The sequence below is a fragment of the Hippopotamus amphibius genome, chromosome 12, assembly GCF_030028045.1.
Source record: "Hippopotamus amphibius kiboko isolate mHipAmp2 chromosome 12, mHipAmp2.hap2, whole genome shotgun sequence".
NCBI classification, from domain to species: domain Eukaryota; kingdom Metazoa; phylum Chordata; class Mammalia; order Artiodactyla; family Hippopotamidae; genus Hippopotamus; species Hippopotamus amphibius.
This window is the reverse complement of record NC_080197.1, coordinates 73,301,466-73,324,348: the sequence shown is the minus strand read 5'-3', so window position 1 is coordinate 73,324,348 and position 22,883 is coordinate 73,301,466. Positions and strand designations below refer to the sequence as shown.

General features: G+C 38.4%; 1 protein-coding gene across 2 annotated transcripts in view; it reads right to left on the bottom strand.

The window, feature by feature from the left end:
- Positions 1-22,883, bottom strand: part of A2M (alpha-2-macroglobulin) — a 75,594-nt gene that overhangs the window by 5,258 nt on the left and 47,453 nt on the right. For both annotated transcript variants that reach the window (XM_057702599.1, XM_057702598.1), the window contains exons 13-29: positions 22,633-22,696; positions 21,271-21,413; positions 20,120-20,269; positions 17,617-17,784; positions 17,019-17,127; positions 14,999-15,119; positions 11,101-11,329; positions 9,819-9,945; positions 9,328-9,449; positions 8,854-8,905; positions 6,828-6,911; positions 5,972-6,148; positions 5,560-5,647; positions 4,453-4,609; positions 3,570-3,644; positions 2,947-3,127; positions 727-950 (exon numbers count right to left, since the gene is read on the bottom strand). In XM_057702599.1, the coding sequence (XP_057558582.1) occupies positions 727-950; positions 2,947-3,127; positions 3,570-3,644; positions 4,453-4,609; positions 5,560-5,647; positions 5,972-6,148; positions 6,828-6,911; positions 8,854-8,905; positions 9,328-9,449; positions 9,819-9,945; positions 11,101-11,329; positions 14,999-15,119; positions 17,019-17,127; positions 17,617-17,784; positions 20,120-20,269; positions 21,271-21,413; positions 22,633-22,696 (2,271 nt within the window). The remainder of the gene's footprint in view (positions 1-726; positions 951-2,946; positions 3,128-3,569; positions 3,645-4,452; positions 4,610-5,559; positions 5,648-5,971; positions 6,149-6,827; positions 6,912-8,853; positions 8,906-9,327; positions 9,450-9,818; positions 9,946-11,100; positions 11,330-14,998; positions 15,120-17,018; positions 17,128-17,616; positions 17,785-20,119; positions 20,270-21,270; positions 21,414-22,632; positions 22,697-22,883) is intronic.

Genomic DNA, 22,883 nt, shown 5'->3' with positions numbered 1-22,883 from the left:
AATTATTGTTTCCTACATTGAAATGGAAACATAAGAGCTTAAATACAGTGGAGAAAGGATGGAATATCATTTTGTCACATTCTCCTTCTCTTTTAGGGTGCATGTCCTAACCTCTGAATTCTCTGGAGGTGACAGTCCCTGCTCTGTCTATATTAATGAATTTTTCAGCTATAAGATTACATAGTTAGGCTTAGGAGGTTGGATGAAGAAAGTTCTTTACGCTCCCAATGAACAAATGTTTATATATTAAGAGGTGGGTAGAGGATACGTGACATGAGTCAGCTTTAAAAGAAGCCAGTCAAAGTGGACCTAGCAGTGGAGTGATTTGCAAGGGGAGATGATTGGGTTTTGAATAGTGTTTCTGGGAAAAATTAGAAAGGATTCTTAGAACTTCCAGAAGAATGGTGGATTTTTAAATTCATTCTGCTGTGGCCATCATGTGTAGGGTCCTGGTGCTCCACTGTTGCTTTAGGGATGTAGAGTTGTTATTGGAAATAGGATCCTGTGATAAAAATATATGACGGGGGGCAGAATTCTAGGCATTTTCCTTTCAGCCCTCTTTGACTCTCATTTTTCCTTATTTCTCACCATCCTCGAATACTAATAACAGCTTCCCTATTTCAAGTTATTCTTATCTTCATTTTTTTTCTTCTTGTATGTGTTTGTACCCTGTTCAAACCTTTTGCTACCTGAAGGCAAAGTAAAAGGTTCTGGCTGACCACAGACCTGGGTGGAGGAGAAACCCCCCTGGGAGTTCTGCTGCTTTGAGATCCACTTCACGATGTGCGTGGCTTTGTTTAGGTCCTCCGAGGTCGGGGCAGGCTGGGCCGTGAGGTAAGTGAGGAGCACATAGGCTGTCATCTCCACCTCAGCAGAGGGAGCCCGGGGTTCGTAAAAATGCCCCACTGGTGCCTTGGGTTTCTGAGGTCGTGTCCAGTGCACAGAATTACCTGGAGGTGAGAAAAAGATTTGCAAGTGACCACTTATTCATATTTAATTTCAGGTTAAAGTATAGGAGCCAGTGCTGAAGTGAGGGTTGCATTCCAATGATAATCTCTTAAACCTTATCTAGCTGCTTTTCCTTCCACGGAAAGCTGAACTTGGCTTGTTTCATCTGGGCTAAGGCGGTTGTGTCGCTGGAGTCAGAAGCCTATATAGCCAGTGAAGTTTTAAATTGGTTGCTGTAGTTGTGTTGGTGGAAGAGAGAAGTAACAGAGCAAGTTCTCTGACTGGTTGTGGTAATTTCCTCTTTCTGATGTTATCCAGACCTAATCTAGGGTTTGTTAAATTTTCTGCAAAACCTGTCCTTGGAGGATTCTTATGAGGATCACAGATCACATGAGATAATGGAGTTTACACTCCTTAGATTAAAAAAAAAAAATTGAGTAATCCTCAAAATACCAAAGGCTGACAGAATGTGAAATAACGGGAACTGATTTACATTGCTGTGGGAAGTAAACAGCTCTTTGGAGGATAATTTGGTGAGATCCAGCAAAGGGGAAGATGTGCTTAGCCCTCTAATCAGCAGTTATGCTTGCTAAGTATAAGTTAGAGAAACTCACACACCCCCTCAAGGAGACAGGTACATGAATATTCATTTTAGCATGGTTTGCAATAGAAGTAAATAAGAAACAAGAAAAAGGTCCATGAGGAGAGACTCTCCATATAAATTAAGACCTTTTCATAATAATATATTGTAATGTATTAATGCACCAGTGAAAATTAATGTACCCGTACAGGGGACTCCAGTCAGCCTAGTGTTGAACTTAAAAAACGAAAGGCAAACAAACAGACAAGGATCAAGCAGAAGTACTGAAAAGGATGATACTACTTATCTAAAGATGAAAAACATAGCCATTCTGAATATTATTTAGTGGTACATATGCAGTAAAAGGATAAAGAAATCCATGGAGATTGTAATGACAAATTCAGGGTAAGGTTGACTTTTGTGGGTAGGAACGGTACACAAGAGATTTGTCCAGCATTGGTAATATTTTGTTTCTTAAGCTGGAAGGGAGGTATTAAAGATGTTTGCTAATTATTCTTTATGGCTTTTTGTATATCTGAAATATTTCCCAGTACATTTTAAGGACAAACAACTAATGGCAGAGACACAGATGTACAGAACAAACTTATAGGTACCAAGGAGGGGAAAGCAGAGAAGGATGAATTGGGAGATTGGGATTGACATGTATACACTAGTATGTATAAAACAGGTAATTAATGAGAACCTACTGTATAGCAGAGGGAACTTAACTCATTGCTGTGTGGTGACCTAAATGGGAAGGAAACCTAAAAATGAAGGGATATATGTATACATACAGCTGATTCACTTTGCTGTACAGCAGAAACTAACACAATATTGTAAAGCAACTATACCCCAATAAAAATTAATTAAAAAAAACACTAATGTCACAGTCAAGGGAGAAAGACAGAATATGTTTTGTTGGATATCTTATTATTATTTGCATTTTATTTTCTATCTCTTCGGCCCCTTGTATAGACCACTGTATATGTAGAAGTATTGTGTGAAGAACAAATAGATCTGTCAACATCATCAGTCTTGTGAAATGAGCATAAAACACTAGAATTTATTCATGGGGTTACTTCCTTCAGTCTTTTTTCATGCTTAAGATGCTATGATGCACTAGGTGAGGGTGAGGCATATATTATGAACTGTTATCTTAATCAATAGCTAATACTCGTATAGCACTTGCTCTGCACTTTAGGAACTAGTTTTCAAAGGCCAAGCTTCTCACTATTACAGAATATCACCACTTATCTTTGGATGTGTGACTTGAGTAAGAAATCCTCGAGTCTATAATGATATAGACAAAAGAAGAGAGGGGAAAGGGATCCTGAGAGCTAGTCATGGGGGATTTTTTGATGTGGAATTCTTGATCCAGAGAATGTGGGATGGGAGAAAGATCCCAGGTTTACTCTCACCTTCCTGCACGGCTTCCTCATCAAGTGACTTGAGTACTTCTCTCCGCTTTTCCTGGTTACCTGCCAGGGCAAAGGCGTAGGCCAACAGTGCCTTGGTGTAGACGTGGCTGCCTTCAGATCTCTCCTTGGCTGAGTTCCAGGCTGACTCCAGGCAGAACAAGGCATTGCGGACAACAGAGTGCTGGGAAGGGAGAACAAGATGGGAACAAGCTGTGTGAACAGGGAGGCTAGTACTCCCAGGTGAACACAGACCACAGCACAGAGGGCAAGGAGTTGTTTGAAAGCATTTGTCCCTCTAGCCTCATTCTTATGGACAGAGAGAAAAGTATTTTTTGATCCATTAGTCTCACATTCATAAGGCAGGAATATAGGTCATATCTTTAGAATTCATTCTGTGTGTGAGTGGTGGTGGTGGTGAGGTTGCTAGAGGAGAAATAGACTAGGGGCATCACTGGGAAAGTGTAAATCTTTCTTAATGAATTGACAGTATTCTCTATTGATCTGGGAAGCATTGATATTGCACAGCAGGAAAGCTGACAACTGATTTTTAGTGGGGTGATGTTTCAGACAGCAGGTCAGCAGTTTCATTGCCTCCAGAATGATGCTTCAGCAAGGGTACCTACAGTGACAGGGAAAGGAATCTCCAGGAGGGCAATGGTGATATAGGCAGAGAGGGTCACTTCATCGTCCACGCCACCCTGTAAATATGAGAGAGAGAGAGAGAGATTTGAGTAATTGCTTATCTCAGGAAACAAAAAAAAAATCTCAAATAAACAACCTAACCTTATGCCTAAAGCAGCTAGAGAAAGAAGAACAAACAAAACCCAAAGTTAGTAGAAGGAAAGAAATCATAAAAATCAGAGCAGAAATAAATGAAATAGAAACAACAACAAAAAGAAAGAAAGAAAGAAGAAAGAGAAAGAAAGGAAAGATCAATGAAACTAAAATATGGTTTTCTTAAAAGATAAACAAAATTGATAAACCTTTAGCCAGACTCATCAAGAGAAAACGGGAGAGGACTCAAATAAATAACATCAGAAATGAAAAAAAGGAGAAGTTATAATCGACACCACAGAAATACAAAGGATAATAAGAGACTACTACCAGCAACTATATGCCAGTAAAATGGACAATCTAGAAGAAATGGACAAAGTTTTAGAAAGGTATAATCTCCCAAGACTGAACCAGGAAGAAATAGAAAATATGAACAGACCAATTACCAGCACTGAAATTGAATCAGTAATTTAAAAGCTCCCAATAATTTCTTAGAATGCTCTTAATCAGCTCCTTGTAATTTGCTGTCATGGAATTTGTGCTTACCCATATTCATCCCCATGGGGAAAAGTATTACAATCACCCCAAGTTCCATCCCCTCTTTCTTGGTGCTATCCAGGTTTTATTTTCTTCTGATACCTTCCTGAATGAATTCTTATATTATCACTTCCTCTCCTCATCCTTGTAGACAGTATAATGGACAAATCAAAACTAGCTCCAAGAAGAGTGCACCTTAATGGCATTGTTGAGCAGTGACCCAGAACTCCTGAAACAGCCATTGTCCTTCTGCTTTTGGGCAAGCCAGGTGAAAGCTGCGGTAATGTGTGCTTCATCAATGAAGATATAGGTCTGAGCCTGGGCAAAAGTCTTCAGTACAAAGGCTGTGAGCCTGAGGGGGGAGGAAATGATGATCATATTTGTGTTAATACAATGGTTTTATAACCACGTCACAGCAACAGGCTTCACAGCAACTTCACTGATGTGAGTCATCTAACAGGAATTCTTATACACTTAGAGCTCCTGTTGCCTTTACTTGATGAATCTGCTAGACCTAGTACAGCTGACCCTTGAACAACATGGTTTGAACTGCACGGGTCCACTTACACATGGATTTTTTCTTACTAAACATGTACTACAATACTACACGATCCCCAGTTGGTTGTATCTGTGGATGTACAACTGGGGATACAGAGGGCCAACTGCAAAGTGATATGTGAATTTTCTACTGCTGAGGTTGGCGCCCCTAACCCCCATGTGTTCCAAGGGTCAACTGTACTCCTAATGTTACTTATTTTTTTCTTTTTATTTGAGTAAGACCTTAAATGTTTTCTTTAGTGATTTTCTTCTGCAGATGGCAGAATCTTCTCATATACGGCTCTTACATGCAGTAACGTCTAACATTGCTTTGCCTTAGGGATTTTAAAACAATGTTTCACATCACTGGGTCCATCTCATTTCTTTCCTCCTATTAGTGAATTTATTAGCAATCAGGATGAATACGATCTAAAAAAGTTAACAGGTTAACACGGTTTATCTAGAAGTTACGTGATATGATCCCTGGCTATCATTAAGTAAATCATGGTTGTGGGGGCCATTTTAGAAAAAAATAGCTATTTCAGAAAGAATACCTTGAATTCTGGGGACAAGTCTAACATACATGTATTTGAATCTGAGCTTTTTGGCTTGTTACCTTGTTAGTCTTGGTATACTCACCTAGTACAACCAACCATAGGCTTAATAATGCATATCTGATGGGGTTACCGGGAATGTAATTTTGATAACATACGTAAAAGAGTTGACACAAAAATAGGAGCTCAAAAAAAGCTGTCTTTCCCTTACCAGGTATTGCCTGGATTGTTGCCATGTTTATCCCCAAAGGTGCTATAAGAGCCGTCGTAGTGCTTGTAGAGCAGCTGTCTCTGGTAACCTGGAATGGAAGATCAGTGCAGCAACATGACAGAGGGTACATTCTGTGGCCAGAGAAATCACCAAAATGCCTTGGCATCAAGTGATATCTCCTAAATTTTGCTGCAACATGTCAGATGGTTCTGAGTCCTAACCATTTTATTGGAGGTTGGACATTGGATAGGTACCATGAAATTAACTGTCATAACATTCTTATTATTGTAACTATCACTGTATGATACATTTACATATCATAGAATTGAAAAGTAACTCAAGCCTATTGGGGAATCCCATCTATTGTTAAAATTGCACTGTGAAGTTTTCATTCTCTTATTCAGTCACTCACCAGTGTTGAGGTAGCGAATGGCCTTGGACTTGATCTCCTCAGTCAGTTGTTGTGTTTTATTTAGATAATCCAGAACATAGATGTTAGGAGCAAAGAGGACCATATTCTGTTCTCCACAGCCATAGGGCATTTGGAGGAGATTTTGTGTATTTCTCATGGCAGAGCCTAATATGTCTCCTAGGAAATGGGAGAGATGGGAAGTCATAAAGCTTATAGATTATAACTGATCAGAATCATTAAGAAGAAATGAATAATTAGCTGAGGTAAAGAAATGAGGATTTTAGGAAGGGTGAGACTTCCAGGAACAGAAGTATGATTGGAAGCAATAAACAAGTCCAAAGAAGAGAAGAAAGAAGTTAAAAGTATAGCTGTTAACTCATATATATGGAATCTAAGAAAATGGTACTGATGAACCCAGTGACAGGCGAAGAATAAAGATGTAAATGTAGAGAACAGACTTGAGGACATGGGGTTGGCAAGGGGCGAAGGGGAAGCTGGGACGAAGTAAGAGAGTAGCACTGACATATAAACACTACCAAATGTAAAATAGATAGCTAGGAGGAAGTTGCTGCATAACATAGGGAGATAAACTCGGTAATGGGTGATGACTTAGAGGGCCAGGATAGGGAGGGTGGGAGGGAGTTGCGGGAGGGAGGGGATATGGGGATATATGTATAAATACAGCTGATTGACTTTGGTGTACCTCAAAAACTGGTACAAGAGTGTAAAGCAAGTATATTCCAATAAAGAGTGTATAAAAAAAAGTATAGCTGTCATTTTGAGAAAGTATTTATGGAAAAAACATAGTAGACATTGTCTAATATAGTACAATAGTCCCCTAGGGCTGGGGACTCACCCAAAACTGAGAAGAAGGCTCGGGCAGATTCTTCTACCACATCTGGTGGCAGCTTCAGAGATAATTTTTCAGACACCTCAGCAGCTAGAGAAAGAAAGAAGTCAGCCAGGATGAAAGTGATTTCTTCTGTATATCTTCCTGAAGAGCTCCAGGATCCAGAAGCCAGAGCCATGCCTTGTACCTAAACTTCTTCTGAAAAGTTGTCCCTCTTTTAATATTCCAGTTTTCAAAAATATCTTCAACGTATATGAATGGGATTCTGAGATTTCTAGAACTTTTCCTTTCCCAACCTCCTTGTATGTGGAGTTGCTCTCCGACAGAAGGCTACAAACTGACAAGTGCCTGTGATGTAGTGATTCTGTTGTAATCATCCTCTGGCTAACTCAAGATGGTTTCACAAGATGGTATATTTCATGTCCATCCTCAGCCTCCTTACTCAACAGCTGTATGAAAAAAACCCGCTATGTATATGTAAGCAAAGGAAAAATCTTCAAAAAGTTCCTGAATTCTACCATAATTCTCAGTCTTTACTTCCATCAGATTTTACCAGATATGAAGACAGTATTTTTATGGAAGCTCTAGACATGGGGCTAGGGGTGAAGATGAACTGTATTTGACTCATTGAAAGGAAATTAACTGCTGCTGATAAGCATACATTTTCTGGCATTTTAATATTGGTGAATTACATGAAGATGAAAAAGAGAGAAATACAGTATTTATCATCATACCGCATCCTGTCCTCATAAGATTAATAATAAAATTTTTGTCAGAGGGTACAAAGTTTCAGTTATGCAAGATGAATAAGTTCAAGAGGTCTATTGTAAAGCATAGTGCCTACAGTTAATACTGTATTGTATATCTGTTTGCTAATAGGATAGATCTTATATTACAAAAATATAATAAGAGAGTGGGAGGAAGCTTTTGGGAGTGATGGATAAGTTTATGGCATAGATTGTGGTGACAGTTTCACAGGTGTATACTTGTCTCCTAACTAATTAAGTCATATACATTAATTACATATGTATTAACAATTATATTAATTACAGATAGTCATGTAATTAAATTTAATCATGTAGTTAAATATACAATTATGTGTTACATACAGTTATATTAATTATGTACATATTATTTGTGTGTCAAAAGATTCTCTTATCTTCAAAAAATTTTTGTAAGAAAACAGATGATATATGGATTTGGTAGTAAGCTCTAAATTCACTTAAATGTAGAAATAAGGCTAAATAATATGGTAATTATGTGTTTAGAATATATTTTATATATTTTAAGTATTGACATGACAAAAATATAATAAACAGAAATTAGTAGGTAGACAGAGAAAGGCAAGGATCACATGCTACGATGCTGTTTAGACATTGGTTTGAGATGAAACCATATTGTGTTGATAAATTCTTAATATGCTGAATTTCTATAAATGTTTTTGTTTAGACTAGGAAATTCTCCACAAAGATAAAGCTACATATTTTACTGTAAGCTTCTTTAGTCCCTTCTTCAATGACTGAGAGGATATTAGGTACAGGATTGGCACTGAGCAGGTATTGACATGACAAATGGTAACGGCTATGGTGACCTTCTCTTCAGGAAACAGCATAGTCTCATTATCCAATGCGGTTAGCTATGCAAAACTCAGCGTCGAAGGGGCTTGAATTCAGCTACCCATATGCTGTACTACTAAATATCCAAGGAAATATGCCCTTTGGCAATATTCATTTTGAATCTACCCACTTTCTATAACCTATAACCACATTATACACTGGTCAGAAGGACATTTTGATGTTTGCAGAGGTGCTTAAGAAATAAAGACTCAGAATTCCTGGGACAGGGATATTTTCCAGATGAAATTACTTGGCCTCTCTAAGAATCAGTTTCCTCACTTACCAAATGGGTTCATTGTTCTTCAGGTCTTACTTACCTCATAGAGAAAGTATAGGAATGGTATATATAAAATTCTTTGAACTTCAAATATTATATTCTAGTCAATTTTATTTTAATTATAATGACTGAGTCTTACCTGATGGACAAAGCAGGGAGTTGAATGTTGCTTCCTTTTCTAGTCCTTCAGGCTTTAGGTGGAAAGAAAGAAAAGTTAGAAGTGAGAATAGACTGACTCTCAGGACATATGTCAGGGGGAATTACAGGTTTCTTGATGAACAGAAGAACCGGAACTGATTTTCAAATGTATTATAGAAACAAATTCTATAAATAATTTGAAGGAGACAGGTTGAGAGATGAGAAAGGGAGGAGAAAATCACAAAGTTAAATCGAGAGAGAGAGAGAATCATATTGTGAAATATCCCATGACCATATACATATATATATATATATATATATATATATATATATATAGGTGTGTGTGTGTGTGTGTGTATATTCTTTTCATATGTCCATTATTTAGCCCTTCTTACCTAAATGTTGGAACCTCAAGTGGATTCACCATTGCTTTACTTGACTCACTGTGACCCCTCAAATGGGCAGGCGTACTTACTTCAACCAACAGGGGCTTGATGATTGTGTCTTTCCTGCCATGTTCTGGGACCACAGCCACCTCAGTCCCACACAGCTCTTGAGACTCCAGTGCCTCTGCACTCACTGTGAAATTCACATTCCCTGGAAAAAGGGGCCAGTAGAGATGAGCACCATCTCTCTCTTCCTCCATGCCTCCAATATTTATAAATGTTTAATGCTTTGCGACTTTATTTTTTGTTCTATCAAAACATAGGAGCAGGAATGGAAGCAGCATAGACTAGAAGCTAATGATACTGAGAATCCAAGGTGGAGCTGGAGGTGAGGGAAAGGGGTATTTCCTTCTAGACATCCTAGAATGAAAGACAAAGAAAAAAAATTCTGCTATCTGGTGGGGCAGGTGCGGGGGCTGGGGGAGGGTGTGGGGAGGCTGTATCTTTGGCTGGATATAAGGATCCCATAGACATACACAGTCTTTGAGTAGAGAATTGCCTCTAGGAGGCTGTCTCTCACCTAATGACTTTGGTGTTATCGCCCAGGACACGGTTTGCCGGCCATCCCCACAGATGCAGTGGGTCTCTTGTTCCTTCTCTCCTGGGTCCGCTAGGAATGCAGGAGAGGCTTCTAGGTGCACACTGACCTAAAACCATGCATGAGACAAAGAGACAAATAGACCAGAGGGAAAGGGGGAGAATGCCTTGAAATAAAGCACATTGGGTAGATTTCAGGTTGCCTAATGCTGAAGATAATATAAATGAAGAGTGAGCATCTTATAAGTGGATCTGACATCTAAACATTAGCATTTGGGGATAATCTGCTCTTTCACGTGGTAGGAGCAGAGGTGAGGAAAAGTCAGGATGGTATGTTTGCTGCCTGTGGAAGTGCTACGCCTTTGGCCTAGGATCTTGACCATAGCCTCAGCTGTCCCAGCAAAGTATACAAATTTATAAACAGTTAGGGTAAGATGCATATAAATAACTTAAAAATTAAGTTTAATACAGTTAATCATGTATGAAAAGTTAAATATATGGGAATGTAGAGGTTGAAAACTTGGAGAATATATGACATGAGAATTGGCATACTGGCTTTTGTTGTTCATGTCAGAAATACTCATGCTGCATAAACTTCCTAACTTTCAAGGGTTATGATAAGAGTTGTTTTTTTTTTTTAATTATTTATTTATTTCTTATTTTTTGGGGGGTACACCAAGTTCAATCACCTGTTTTTATACACATATCCCCGTATTCCCTCCCTTCCTTGACTCCGCCCCCCCTCAAGTCCCCCCCACCCTCCCCGCCCCAGTCCTCTAAGGCATCTTCCATCCTCTAGTTGGACTCCCTTTGTTATACAACAAAAGAGTTGTTTTAAGTTGTCACTTGGTGTTTGAAGATATCTATCACCAACCGTAGTCTTATAACACAGGGGTCCCCAGCCCCCAGGCCGTGGACCGGTTCTGATCTGGGGCCTGTTAGGAAGCGGGTGGCACAGCAGGAGATGGGCAGCAGGTGAGTGGGCGAAGCTTCATCTGCTGCTCCCCGTCACTGGCATTACCGCCCGAACCACCTCCCCACCACGCCCCCACCCCACTGGTCTGTGGGAAAAGTGTCTTCCATGAAACCTGTTCCTGGTGCCAAAAAGGTTGGGGACTGCTGATATAACATATGAATATCTCTGACAGTATTATCTCCTGGTGAGCCCATCTTATATACAGGAGTTTGTCAGTATTCCCAGGAATGCACTTTTTAGTTTACTTGACTGTTACCTTGAGCTCAATGTAATAAAGAGAGGTCCTTACCCGGATGCATTTGGGAAGGTAGTTTAACACAGTGGCCTTGAGTGTGAAGGCCTCTCCGCGGATCACAGAGTAGGGCATCGTGAGATCCACAAAGAACGGCTGGAAGGCTCGGAGAGAGGCAGTTGGAGAAAGACCAAGTCCAGTGTCACTGGACAGGCAGAGGGCCTCTGCTTTCCACTCAGTGATGGTATCAGGGACTGTTACTCCTACTTCAGCCACACCTGAGGAGCTGGGGAGGATGGCAATGTGATGAACAAAAAGTAAGCAGTTAAATACAGACATGACTTGTTTTCTTGCGCTTTGCTTTTTTGTGCTTTACAGATACTGTTGTTGCTTTTTTTTAAAAAAGCAGATTGAAGGTTTGTTGCAACCCTGTGTCAAGCAAGTCTATTGGTGTCATTTTTCTAACACCATTGGCTTGCTTCATGTCTCTGTGTCACATTTTGATAATTGTCTCAATATTTCAAACTTTTAAATAATTATTATATTTGTTGTGATGATCTGTGATCAGTGCTCTTTTTTTTTTAAAGCTCTTTATTGGAGTATAATTGCTTTACACCGTTGTGCCAGTTTTTGCTGTACAACAAAGTGAATCAGTTGCATCCATACCTATATCCCCATATCCCCTCCCTCCCACAACTCCTTCCCACCCTCCCTACCCCACCCTTCTAAATCATCACCAATCCTCAAACTGATCTCCCTGTGTTATGCAGCAGCTTCCCACTAGCTATCTGTTTTACATTTGGTAGTGTATATATGTCAATGCTACTCTCTCACTTCCTCCCAGCTTCCCCTTCGCCCTCCATCCCATGTCCTCAAGTCTGTTCTCTACATCTGCATCTTTATTCTTGCCCTGTCACTGGGTTCATCAGTACCATTTTTTTAGATTCCATATATATAAGTTAGCATACAGTATTTGTTTTTCTCTTTCTGGCTTACTTCACTCTGTATGACAGAGTCTAGGTCAGTCCACCTCACTACAAATAACTCAATTTCATTCCTTTTTATGGCTGAGTAATATTCCATTGTATATTTGTGCCACATCTTCTTTATGTGATCAGTAATCTTTGATGTTACCACTGTAATTGTTTTCGGGTGCCGTGAACTGCACCCACATAAGATGTTGTGTGTGTTCTGACTGCTCTGCTGACCAGCTGTTTCCCTGTCTCTCTTCCTTTTCTCAAGCTCCTCTAGTCCCTAAGACACAACAATATTGAAATTAGGCCAATTAATAATCCTACAATGGCCTCTAAGTGTTCAAGTGAAAAGAAGAATTGCACAACTGTCACTTTAAATCAAAAGCTAGAAATGATTAAGCTTTGTGGGGAAGGCATGTTGAAAGCTGAGATAGGCTGGAGGCTAGGCCTCTTGCACCAAACAGCCAAGTTATGAAAGCAAAGGAAAGTTCTTGAAAGAAATTAATAGTTTCACTTGAGTAAACCCTTGAATGATCAGATAGCAAAGCAGCCTTATTGTCGATATGGAGAAAATTTGAGTGGTCTGGATAGAAGACCAAACCAGCCACAATATTCCCTGAAGCCAAAGCCTAATCCAGAGCAAGGCCATAACTCTCTTTAATTCTATGCAGGGTGAGAGAGGTGAGGAACCTGGCAGAGTTTGAAGCTGGCAGAGAGTCGTTCATGAGGCTTAAGGAAAGCAGCCATCTCTATAACATAAAAGCTCAAAGTGAAGTAGTAAGTGCTGATGTAGAAGCTGCAGCAAATTATCCAGAAGATAATTAGTGAAGGTGACTACACTAAATAACAGATTTTAAATGTAGATGAAACAGCCTCATATTGGGAGAAGATGGCATCTAGGACTTTCATAGCTGGAGAGAAGTTAATGTCTGACTTCAAAGCTTCAAAGGACAGGCAGACTCTCTAGTTAGGGGCTAAGGCAGCTGGCAACTTGAAGTCGAAGCCAGTGCTATTTTTCATTCCGAAAATCTTGGGGCCTTTCAGAATTATGCTAAATCTACTCTGCCCGTGCTCTGTAAATGGAACAACAAAGCCTGTGTGACAGCACATCTGTGTACAGCATGGTTTATTGAATATTTTCAGCCCACTGTTCAGACCTACTGCTTAGAAAAAAAAAGATTCCTTTCAAAATGCTGCTGCTCATTGACAATGCACCTGGTCTCCCAAGAGCTCTGATGGAGATGCATAATGAGGTTAATGTTGTCTTCATGCCTGCTAGCACAACAGCCATTGTGAAGCCCACGGATCTAGAAGTAATTTTGACTTTCAAGTCTTCTTTAAGAAATACGAGGGTGAGTCAGAAATGATCCGCACTCTGGTTATATTAAAACTTCCGTTGGCCGCACTGTCTTAATGCAGATCATTTTTGACTCACCCTTGTGCCTTTTGTAAGGCTATAGCTGCCATGTATAGTGATTCCTCTGACGGATCTGGGCAAAGTCAATTGAAAACATTCTGGAAATGATTCACCATCTAGATGCCATTAGGAACATTCATGATTCATAGGAAGAGGTCAGAATATTAACATTAACAGGAGTTTGAAAGAAATGGATTCCAGCCCTCATGGATGATTTTGGGGCATTAAGACTTCAGTGGAGGAAGTCATTGCAGATGTGATGCAAATAGCAAGAGAACCAGAATTAGAAGCAGAGCCTGAAGACGTGATTGAATTGCTGCAATCTCCTGTTGAAACTTGCATGTATGAGGAGTTGCCTCTTACGGATGAGCAGAGAAAGTGGTTCCTGAAATGGAAGCTACTTCTGTGCAAGATGCTGTAAAGATTGTTGAAATGATAACAAAGGTTTAGAATATTACAAAAACTTAGTTGCCAAAGCAGTGGCAGAATTTGAGAGGACTGACTCCAATTGTGAAAGAAGTTCTACCATTGCATGCTACAGAGAAATTTTTCATGAAAGGAAGAGTCAGCTGAGGTGGCAAACTTCACTGCTGTCTTGTTTTAAGAAACAGGCCCAACCCAACCTTCAGCAGCCACCATCCTGACCAGTGAGCAGACATCAACATCAAGGCAAGACCCTCTACCAGCAACACAATTATGACTTGCTGAAGGCTCAGGTGATGGTTAGCATTTTATAGCAATAAAGTATTTTTGATTAAAACATATACATTTTTAAAGACATAATGCTATCATACACTTAATAGACTACAGTATAGTGTAAACACTTTTATATGCACTGGGAAACCAAAAAGTTCATGTGATGCACTTTATTGTGATATTCACTTTATTGGGGTGTCTGGAACTAAGCCCGTAATATCTCTGAGGTATGCCTGTAAATCCCTTCTAGGAAGAGAACGCTGTATAAATGATGCTGTTGTCATGACTTGAATGCACTTAGTAGAAATACCAATAATGGAGAGTATAGACAAGGCTTGAAATGGGAATGTATAAAAGTCCCTTTTTTCCAAGTCTGTTTTCAATTCCAGTCTATATCAGGATCTCCACAGACGTACAGTTGTAGTATAATCTGTTATAGACAATATAGTTATAAATTAAATATGTAGTTTTAGATTGTTATTAAATTTTTTTCTTTAAAGTATTGTTCCACTCAGGGAAGGTTTATAATTTTAAATTCTACTACTACTGTGTGTAGTTGGCTTGACTGACTGTGTGCTTAACTGAAGACTGCTGAGTAATGGAGGACCTCTTACGGGTATTAATCTGGGCAGTGCTTGGTTATATTTAGTCCTTAGGCCCATTTGCTGGAAACCTTAGAATGAAATTTGTGCCAAATTTCTGATGCAATTAGATTAGTGATACTTCGTAATGGAAATATTATACTAAACCTCTCCTGAACACAGCAATGTGTCTAAAAGATACACTTGGATATTGAAAAACTAGCTAAAAATTGAAAATTGTGAGGAATCTATATTGTTGCATCATACATATAAAAGAAGGTACTTACTTTACAACCACCAAGTCCCAGATCCATGTCTCAGGGAAGTACTTTCGCACAGTCTCTGTGGGAGGCTCTGGAATATGTATTATATGCAAAAGTTCATGACCTCTACCCATTTCGGCTATGCCTGTGGAGGAGACAGAAACAGTTCATATAAAAATAAAGCTTATGAGAGATTGTAATAAGTGCTGCAAAAGAAATAGGGTGATGAAATAGATAGGAACCAGGAGAGGACACTTGTATATTAAGGGAAAGCTTCCTGGAGGAGGTGATATTTTTAGGTGAATTCTGAAGGATTACAGTCAGCTAGGAGTGAGCTGAGGGAAGAGAATCCCAATCAGGGAACAGTGAGACCTACAGGCAGAAAGAGTCTTGGATTGCCTGTGAAAGGAGACCTAGAGGCAGAAAGGAGGCTGCCTTAGTACATTGTATTAAGAGGTGAGTGCTATGACTTGAGGTCGGGATTTGGTCTGCTTCTCTGTGGGAAAAAAGAAGAATCGTACCCAGAGATTATGACAGTGGCTTTGAGAAACTGTAAGAGTGAGAGGATCAATAATTTAAAAGGCTCTTTATTCCCGAAAGTGTCAGAAGATAAGAGTTAGGATGTCTCACCCTATTTACCTTTTGTTTATGGTGTGCTGGTGCATATTCAACAACTGGCTCACTGGGAAAAATTTTGTGCATCTATATACCTGTTCATACATAAATTTACTACAAATCTTACTGATAAAGGATTAAAGAATATAATTTATAAATACTAATAAAAATATACAATGATCTTTATTTAATTTCCGTATAGGCATGTGATTCTCATTCAATGTTTTCCTTGATTTTTGATTAACTTTTTTTTTAAACTTAGATTTTTTAAAAATCAGTTAATTTATTTATTGGCTGTGTTGGGTCTTCACTGCTGCACACAGGCCTTCTCTAGTTGCGGCAGCGGGGTCTACTCTTCATTGTGGTGCACAGGCTCCCTATTGCAGTGGCTGCTCTTGCTGCGGAGCACCGGCTATAGGAGCCCAGGCTTCAGCAGTTGCGGCACACGGGCTCAGTAGTAGTGGCACACGGGCTTAGTTGCTCCGTGGCATGTGGTATCTTCCTAGAGCAGGGATTGAAACCATGTCCCCTGCATTGGCAGGCAGATTCTTAACCACTGCGCCACCTAGGAAGTTCCGCGACAAACTCTTTTGTTTGTACTCAACCTACATTCAACCATGATTTGACAATATCAGGTCATAAAAAATGATTGATTACTATATGATTCATCAAAGAAGTAGCCCATATCATTGGCAAATGTATGTGATTTCAACATGGATATTGGCTGATGTTTTGGGGAAGTTACTTGACTGGTGAGAAGATAGTCCCAGTTTGTGAACAGTTCTATTTCTGATTCCATTGATCTTATGCCTGGAAGATTTCTCTTCCTTTTTAACCCTCATACGTCTCCATTTACTAGAAGCAGATTCGTTGTGAATGACTTCTTGATTCCTCAATTAGAATCAATCCTTTCTCTTATTCTTCATATCTGTACCTGTTATATTGCTTTCTACAACCTGCCTTGTGTTCTTTCCAGCTTTGCGTATGTGGGAGCTGGACCTAAACAGAATTTTTTGGTTTGTATTGCTACCTTGATATATCTGAATCACAAGTTCTTTTTTTTTTTAAATTGAAGTATAGTTGATTTACAATGTTGTGTTAATTTCTGCTGTACGGCAAAGTGGTTCAGTTATACACATATATATATTCTTTTCCATTAGGGTTTATCCCAGGAGATTGGATATAGTTCCCTGTGCTATACAGTAGGATCTTGTTGTTTATCCATTCTAAATGTAATAGTTCGCATCTACCTGCCCCAAACTCCCAGTCCATTCCTTCCAGACTCTTCCCTCCCCCTTGGCAACAAGTCTGTTCTCTATGTCTTGAATCACAAGTCCTTTTCGGTTAATTTCATCACATTTTATCTTTTTAAAATAATTATTTTATTTGGTTCAATATATTAGGCAATTAATTTTTATTAATTTTTTACCTGGAGAAGATAATAGTGTTCTAGATGAATGTGTATTATATTGTTGAGGCTGTGGACATATTTTGGGTTTATGAATCTTTGAGTTGGTGAATACCTTTAAGCCCATATCCTGTAAAAGAAAGCATCACCTAATCAGTACATAAATATTATAAAATATGTATATACACATACTTCTTTTCATTGAATTTAACAAACAATGCAAGTAGCTTAATATTAAACCTTTAATGTTCACATGAGTAGAAAGGAAATTGACATACGAGAGTGAGTCAAAAATTATCCACACTCTGTAAACAGATAATTTCATTCTGTTTTTAAACCTTTATCAACAGTAATTATTTTACATATGTGATATTTCACATGGTAATGAATTTCAGTAAACAAACAAACAAAAAACTTGCTTAACAGCCCAAGAAGTTCCAGTCCTGGCTCTGTTGTTATTAGCCGATCTGCTACTATTAGTGAACTTGCAGAAGTCACTTGACCTCTCTAATTCCCATTATCCTTGACTATGATATGGAAGCATTAAAATAAGTATTTTTTCCATATATAATATTTTGTGAACCTTAAGAACTGACCATCAACAATATAACAGACTTACCTTTAGGAAGCTATACATATCTTTTTCATTTGTATTTGATACTGGGGAATACATGATCCCATTGATGTAGACATTACTGTGGCTGATGCAGTCTTCATTGTCTTCCTTCTGTTGATTTAATCTCGCAGGGAAACCGTTGAGGTCCTTTACTGGTAGCAGGTTATAAACCTGTACAAATGCAAAGGACAAAAGGACAAACTTATTTGTGGTTTCTTTTTCTTAAGTGCAGGGAGAAAAAAGAATAATCACTATCAGACTTTGAGTGGCTCAGATAATTTACAGAGAAGATGATTTTGAAGATGTTTAACAATTTTAGGGAAAAAAAATTAAAACATTCCTATATAAGTACTCAGGGATCATAATCCTTTGTTACACAATTCGGAGGCAAACCTTAGACTATGCTGGAATGAAATAAAACTTAATTAAGAGAAATTGAGGTTTGCTATATTTGAGTCATTGTGCAAGGCTCCGGGATGATAGAATTAAGTAATAGTTTCGTCTCGATCTGGCGGTTAGCAACTGACTCAGTGTATAACAAAGTAAATGAACACATGTACTAAGCAAGCACATGGATAAACATGTATCCTCTGTATAGGTCAGGACAGTATTTTCTTAGATATTATTCATGGGAACAAAATGCTCCATATCTTTATAAAATACATAAAACTTTAACTGTAGAATGCTGAAAATGATACTTTATTTTTTTTCTTTTTTCTTTTGATCTTTATTGGAGTATAATTGCTTTATACTGCTGTGCCAGTTTCAGCTGCACAGCAAAGTGAATTAGCTGTATTTATACATATATCCCCATATCCCCTCCCTCTTGAGCCTCCCTTCCACCCTCCCTATCCCACCCCTGTAAGTCATTGCCAATCATCAAGTTGATCTCCCTGTGTTATGCAGTTGCTTTCCACTAGCTATCTGTTTTACATTCAGTGGTGTATATATGTCAATGCTATTCTCTCACTTCATCGCAGCTTCTCCTTCTCCACCTCCCCATGTCCTCAAGTCTGTTCTCTGCATCTGCACCTTTATTTTTCCTCTGCCACTGAGTTCATCAGTACCATATTTTTAGATTCCATATATATGTATTAGCATTATGGTATTTGTTCGAAAATGATACTTTAAAATTCACTTGAAGGGAAAGAGTAAGACAACCATAAAAATCCTGTAGGTGCACTGTTTTATATTTATGAGTTTAAAATTGACAAGAATAGATTAGCAAAGTGAGTAGCACAATGAAATGAAACACTTTCTTAATGGCAGTTCCCACTTAGCATTCTCTGTCTCCTCTCTCTGCTTTATTTTTCTCCAAAGCATATCACATAATTATTGTCTGTCTCACCTATGAAAATGTAAGTTCCTTGAGTGCATAGATTTTTGTCTTTCTAGTAGTTCACTATGAGATCCCCAGAATTTAGGCACACAGTAGGAACATCCAGAACACAGTAGGCACTCAATAAATATGCGTTGAATGAATGGCTTATAGGTGCAAGTGTTTCATTAGTGAAACATTATCAAAGATTGAGAGGAACTCTTGTTCTAACCCAGGTCTACTCCTAAATACCTGAAAGCTTCTGCTTTTTTTATTAAAAAACTAGTAGAATTTTCTGCCTTATCTATCCACTAAGATTGTTATAATTAAAAAAACTTTGAGAACTATAAAATTATATTATACAAATATAAAACATTAATGTTATTTTCCCACATATTCCCTTGCTTCCACTATGCACTTAATGTTTCCTTTAGAAGTATCCTAATATTTTTAATTAAATACCATTGGAAGGATCAAAAAGTAAGAGATCTTTTCTTAGAAGTATATCTTATAGGGAAGTAAAAACGTTTCCCTTTATAAAATTTTGATAGCAAAAAAAAAAAGAAAACTTCAGTTAGAGGTTATTCCAATTGGACTCATTGAAAATTTGAAGAAATGGGCAAACTGCTATTAGTACACATTAAGTAGTTTCCTGTTGCTACACCAAGCATACCCTTTTGCTATTTTTACTATTAACCCAATATTTTAAAAGGTTTCATTTATTCATATCATTTATCACATCATAATTAATTTTTCCTAATTTTTATTCATCAGAGACAATACAGATCTTCCTTCAGAAACTGCATTCATCTTGGGACATGCAGGGTTTCAACTGATACAATTCTTATAAAAACAAACATTTGATATTTCATTTAGCCTGTGCAGTCTTAGTGCAAGTATATGTACCACTTCTGTTAGACTTTTTGAAATATTAAAGCTAGTTTGAAAACTTCTATTATTGGTTTCATAAAGCTCTAGGAACTCAGGAATTTTGGATGGTGCATGATTTATATATATGTATTCATATGTAATATCTTCCTCACCAAAAAAAAAAGTGCACATGAAAGAGCTCAAAACTATTAACTCCTGGATAAATATAACTTTAATAGATCCTATCCGACTCAGGGTTTCTCCTTGCTCTGAGTCTGCCATGTGGCCCTTCCTGACCCCTGGGCTGATGGAACTCACCGTGGCTGCAGAGAGCTCAGCCTCAGGACTCAAGAGCAGCACACTTTGGTCCACGGCGCGGAGGCCGCAGAGGGACTGAGGGGAAGCAGTGACCTTCAGGTGGATGTGGGAGGCCGGGAGACTTTGTGATGGGCTGAAATTCAAACCCACCTGTGGAATAGGGGACAAGGTCAGAAAAACAAATTTCCTAGTTTACCCACGCATTCACTAGCATTTCCTGGTGTTCCTCAAATTCAATGCATAATCACTTTGTTTGACCTCTTTGATGTTTGACACCATGTGAGTCTTAAGGCCTTTGGTTCCCTTATTTGTCACTCTGATTCTCATCAGTTGAGCTATTATAATATCTATTTTTATAAGTTATTAAATTTGAGATGCCATTTTTGATACATAGCGAGGTGTTCATTAACTGTGGGTGGAATGCAAATGGTTGTAGATACTCTTGTATTTTTCTTTTGGCCCTTTTGTAGTCTTATGAACTTAGTTACGTATTTCCCAACATTTCATCATAAAAGAAGGGAAAATTTACTCTGAACTGTATCATATGGTAAGAGACAATGCATAAGAATTTTGCACTAGAAGTCAAGTGACATAGCTTCTTTTTTTTTTTTTTTTTAATTGGGGTATAGTTGCTTTACAATGTTGTGTTAGTTTCTGCTGTACAACAAAGTGAAGCAGTTATAGGTATACATATATTCCCTTCCTCTTGGACCTCCCTCCCACCCTCCCATCCACTCATCTAGGTCATCAGAGGACACCAAGTTGAGCTCCCTGTGCTATACAGCGGGTTTGCACTAGCTATCTGTTTTATACATGGTAGGGTACAAATGTCAATCCCAATCTCCCAGTTCATCCTACCCCTCTCCCCCCCCCTTGTCCACACGTCCATTCTCTACTTCTGCGTCTACTCCTGACCTACAAATAGGTTCATCTGTACCATTTGTCTAGATTCCACATATATGCCTTAATATATATGATATTTGTTTTTCTCTTGACATGGCTTCTTAGTGTGATGTGCCACCAACTTGCTGAAAGTCTCTGGGGAATTCATTTAACCATTTTGGCCCCAATGCTCTCTTGTAGGAAATAATTGATAGTGATAGTAAGTTCTAGTTTTAAACGCTGAAAATTTTATGATAGGAAACACCCACCTTGTTGGGCAGACAGTTTTCAACCTCATATTTTGCAGAATCCCCAACCACTTCCCCATCAGGTAAAATGGCATAGATGAGCAGCCTAGCAACGGGAGAGATGTCTGATTCCACAGGGACTGATAGGGGAAAGTGGCCTTTCACTGGAGCACAGAGAGAATAAAAAAGTGAGCATGGGTTAGACAGCTCAAGGCTGAAATAACACTTTTCTGCTGAATAAAGTCATTTTAGGAGCCTGGTCTGGTTGATGACTCTAGTAGATGTAACACATATAAGAAATAGTAGATGTAATAAATTGATGACTATCTGTAAGAATCCTGGCTTTAAAAACAAAACAAAACATATCAAAACCCTCTCTTCTCTCAAATCACATAATGATTTCTTCCCAATTTTAAGCTTGAGTTCATCTGTATAAAGTTCTGATGCTACCTAAGGATGTGGAGACATGCACTTGGCTTCCATTTGATCTAGACTTCACAGGAGAGAAGGGAAACAGAGCTTCAAGCTGTGAGATGTAATAGTAAGATTAATACATTGTATTTACCCTTATATCCTCTTTAACTTTCTATGAACCAAATATTCTATTCTTTCTTCTTAAAAGGAGTGCTGAGCTCCTTTGGAAGTTATTTTTTGATGCCTACATAGATTCATTAGAAGTTGCAATCAAACTTCTCTGAGTCTATTGTAGTGCTTCTGTGTTGCTACAAAGAAGCAACAAAAGAATAGTTCACTGATACTTTTCTAGTAAGGGAACTTTTAAACTCCCTTAGGATAGGTGAAACCTTCAGAGGATTATATTGTTCTTGGGGAGAGTCCAATTAAGTGCTGGAAATACCCAATTTACCTCTTCATAAATCATAACTATCTTCAAAAGGGAAATATAATGTACAGATATAAATGACTCAGCACAAGACCTAATATGTAGAAGACACTCCAGAGTTTTACCTTCTCTCCACTGTCCAAAACTACAAGGGTTAGTCAAAAATTATCCGCACTCTGGTTATATTAAAACTTCTATAAATTCTACAGCTAGAATACAGATAATTTTTGACTCACCCTCGTATTTTGAAATGTCATTTTGAAAAGAAGGTCTATGACTATGGTTTGAAAATTTGGAATAAGCAACAAATTATGAAACAACTCAACATTTTAAATAATCTGAACAGAATAACCCAAAGGAAAAGAAAATAAATATTTGATAAAAAAAAAAGAAAGAAACATTATTGCTTTCCCCTTTCAACTTCTTTATTGGGATTAGATGAAAATTCTCTCTCTTTACCTGAAATTATTCCTGGCATTTCTGCAGCATAAGGCTGCATGTGACAGAGTAGGGCAGAAATGGAGAATTATGTAAATACTCACTGTCTCCCTGCACTAGGGGCAGTATATGAGTCCCAGATCGGACAATGCCTCCCTTTGCCATTATCTGCAAAAAACAAAATGGAAAGGGTTTAATTTTCCTGACAGAGATCTTACCCCAAGTCTTGCCCTCCATGGGATATGCTTGTTTTATTGAGCCCCTGCTAGCAATAATTAGCCCCGAGGAAATTCAAACTTTCAAAAGGAGCACGGATAAGAGGTCGAAGTAGTGATGTCTAAAGAGCTTCATAAAT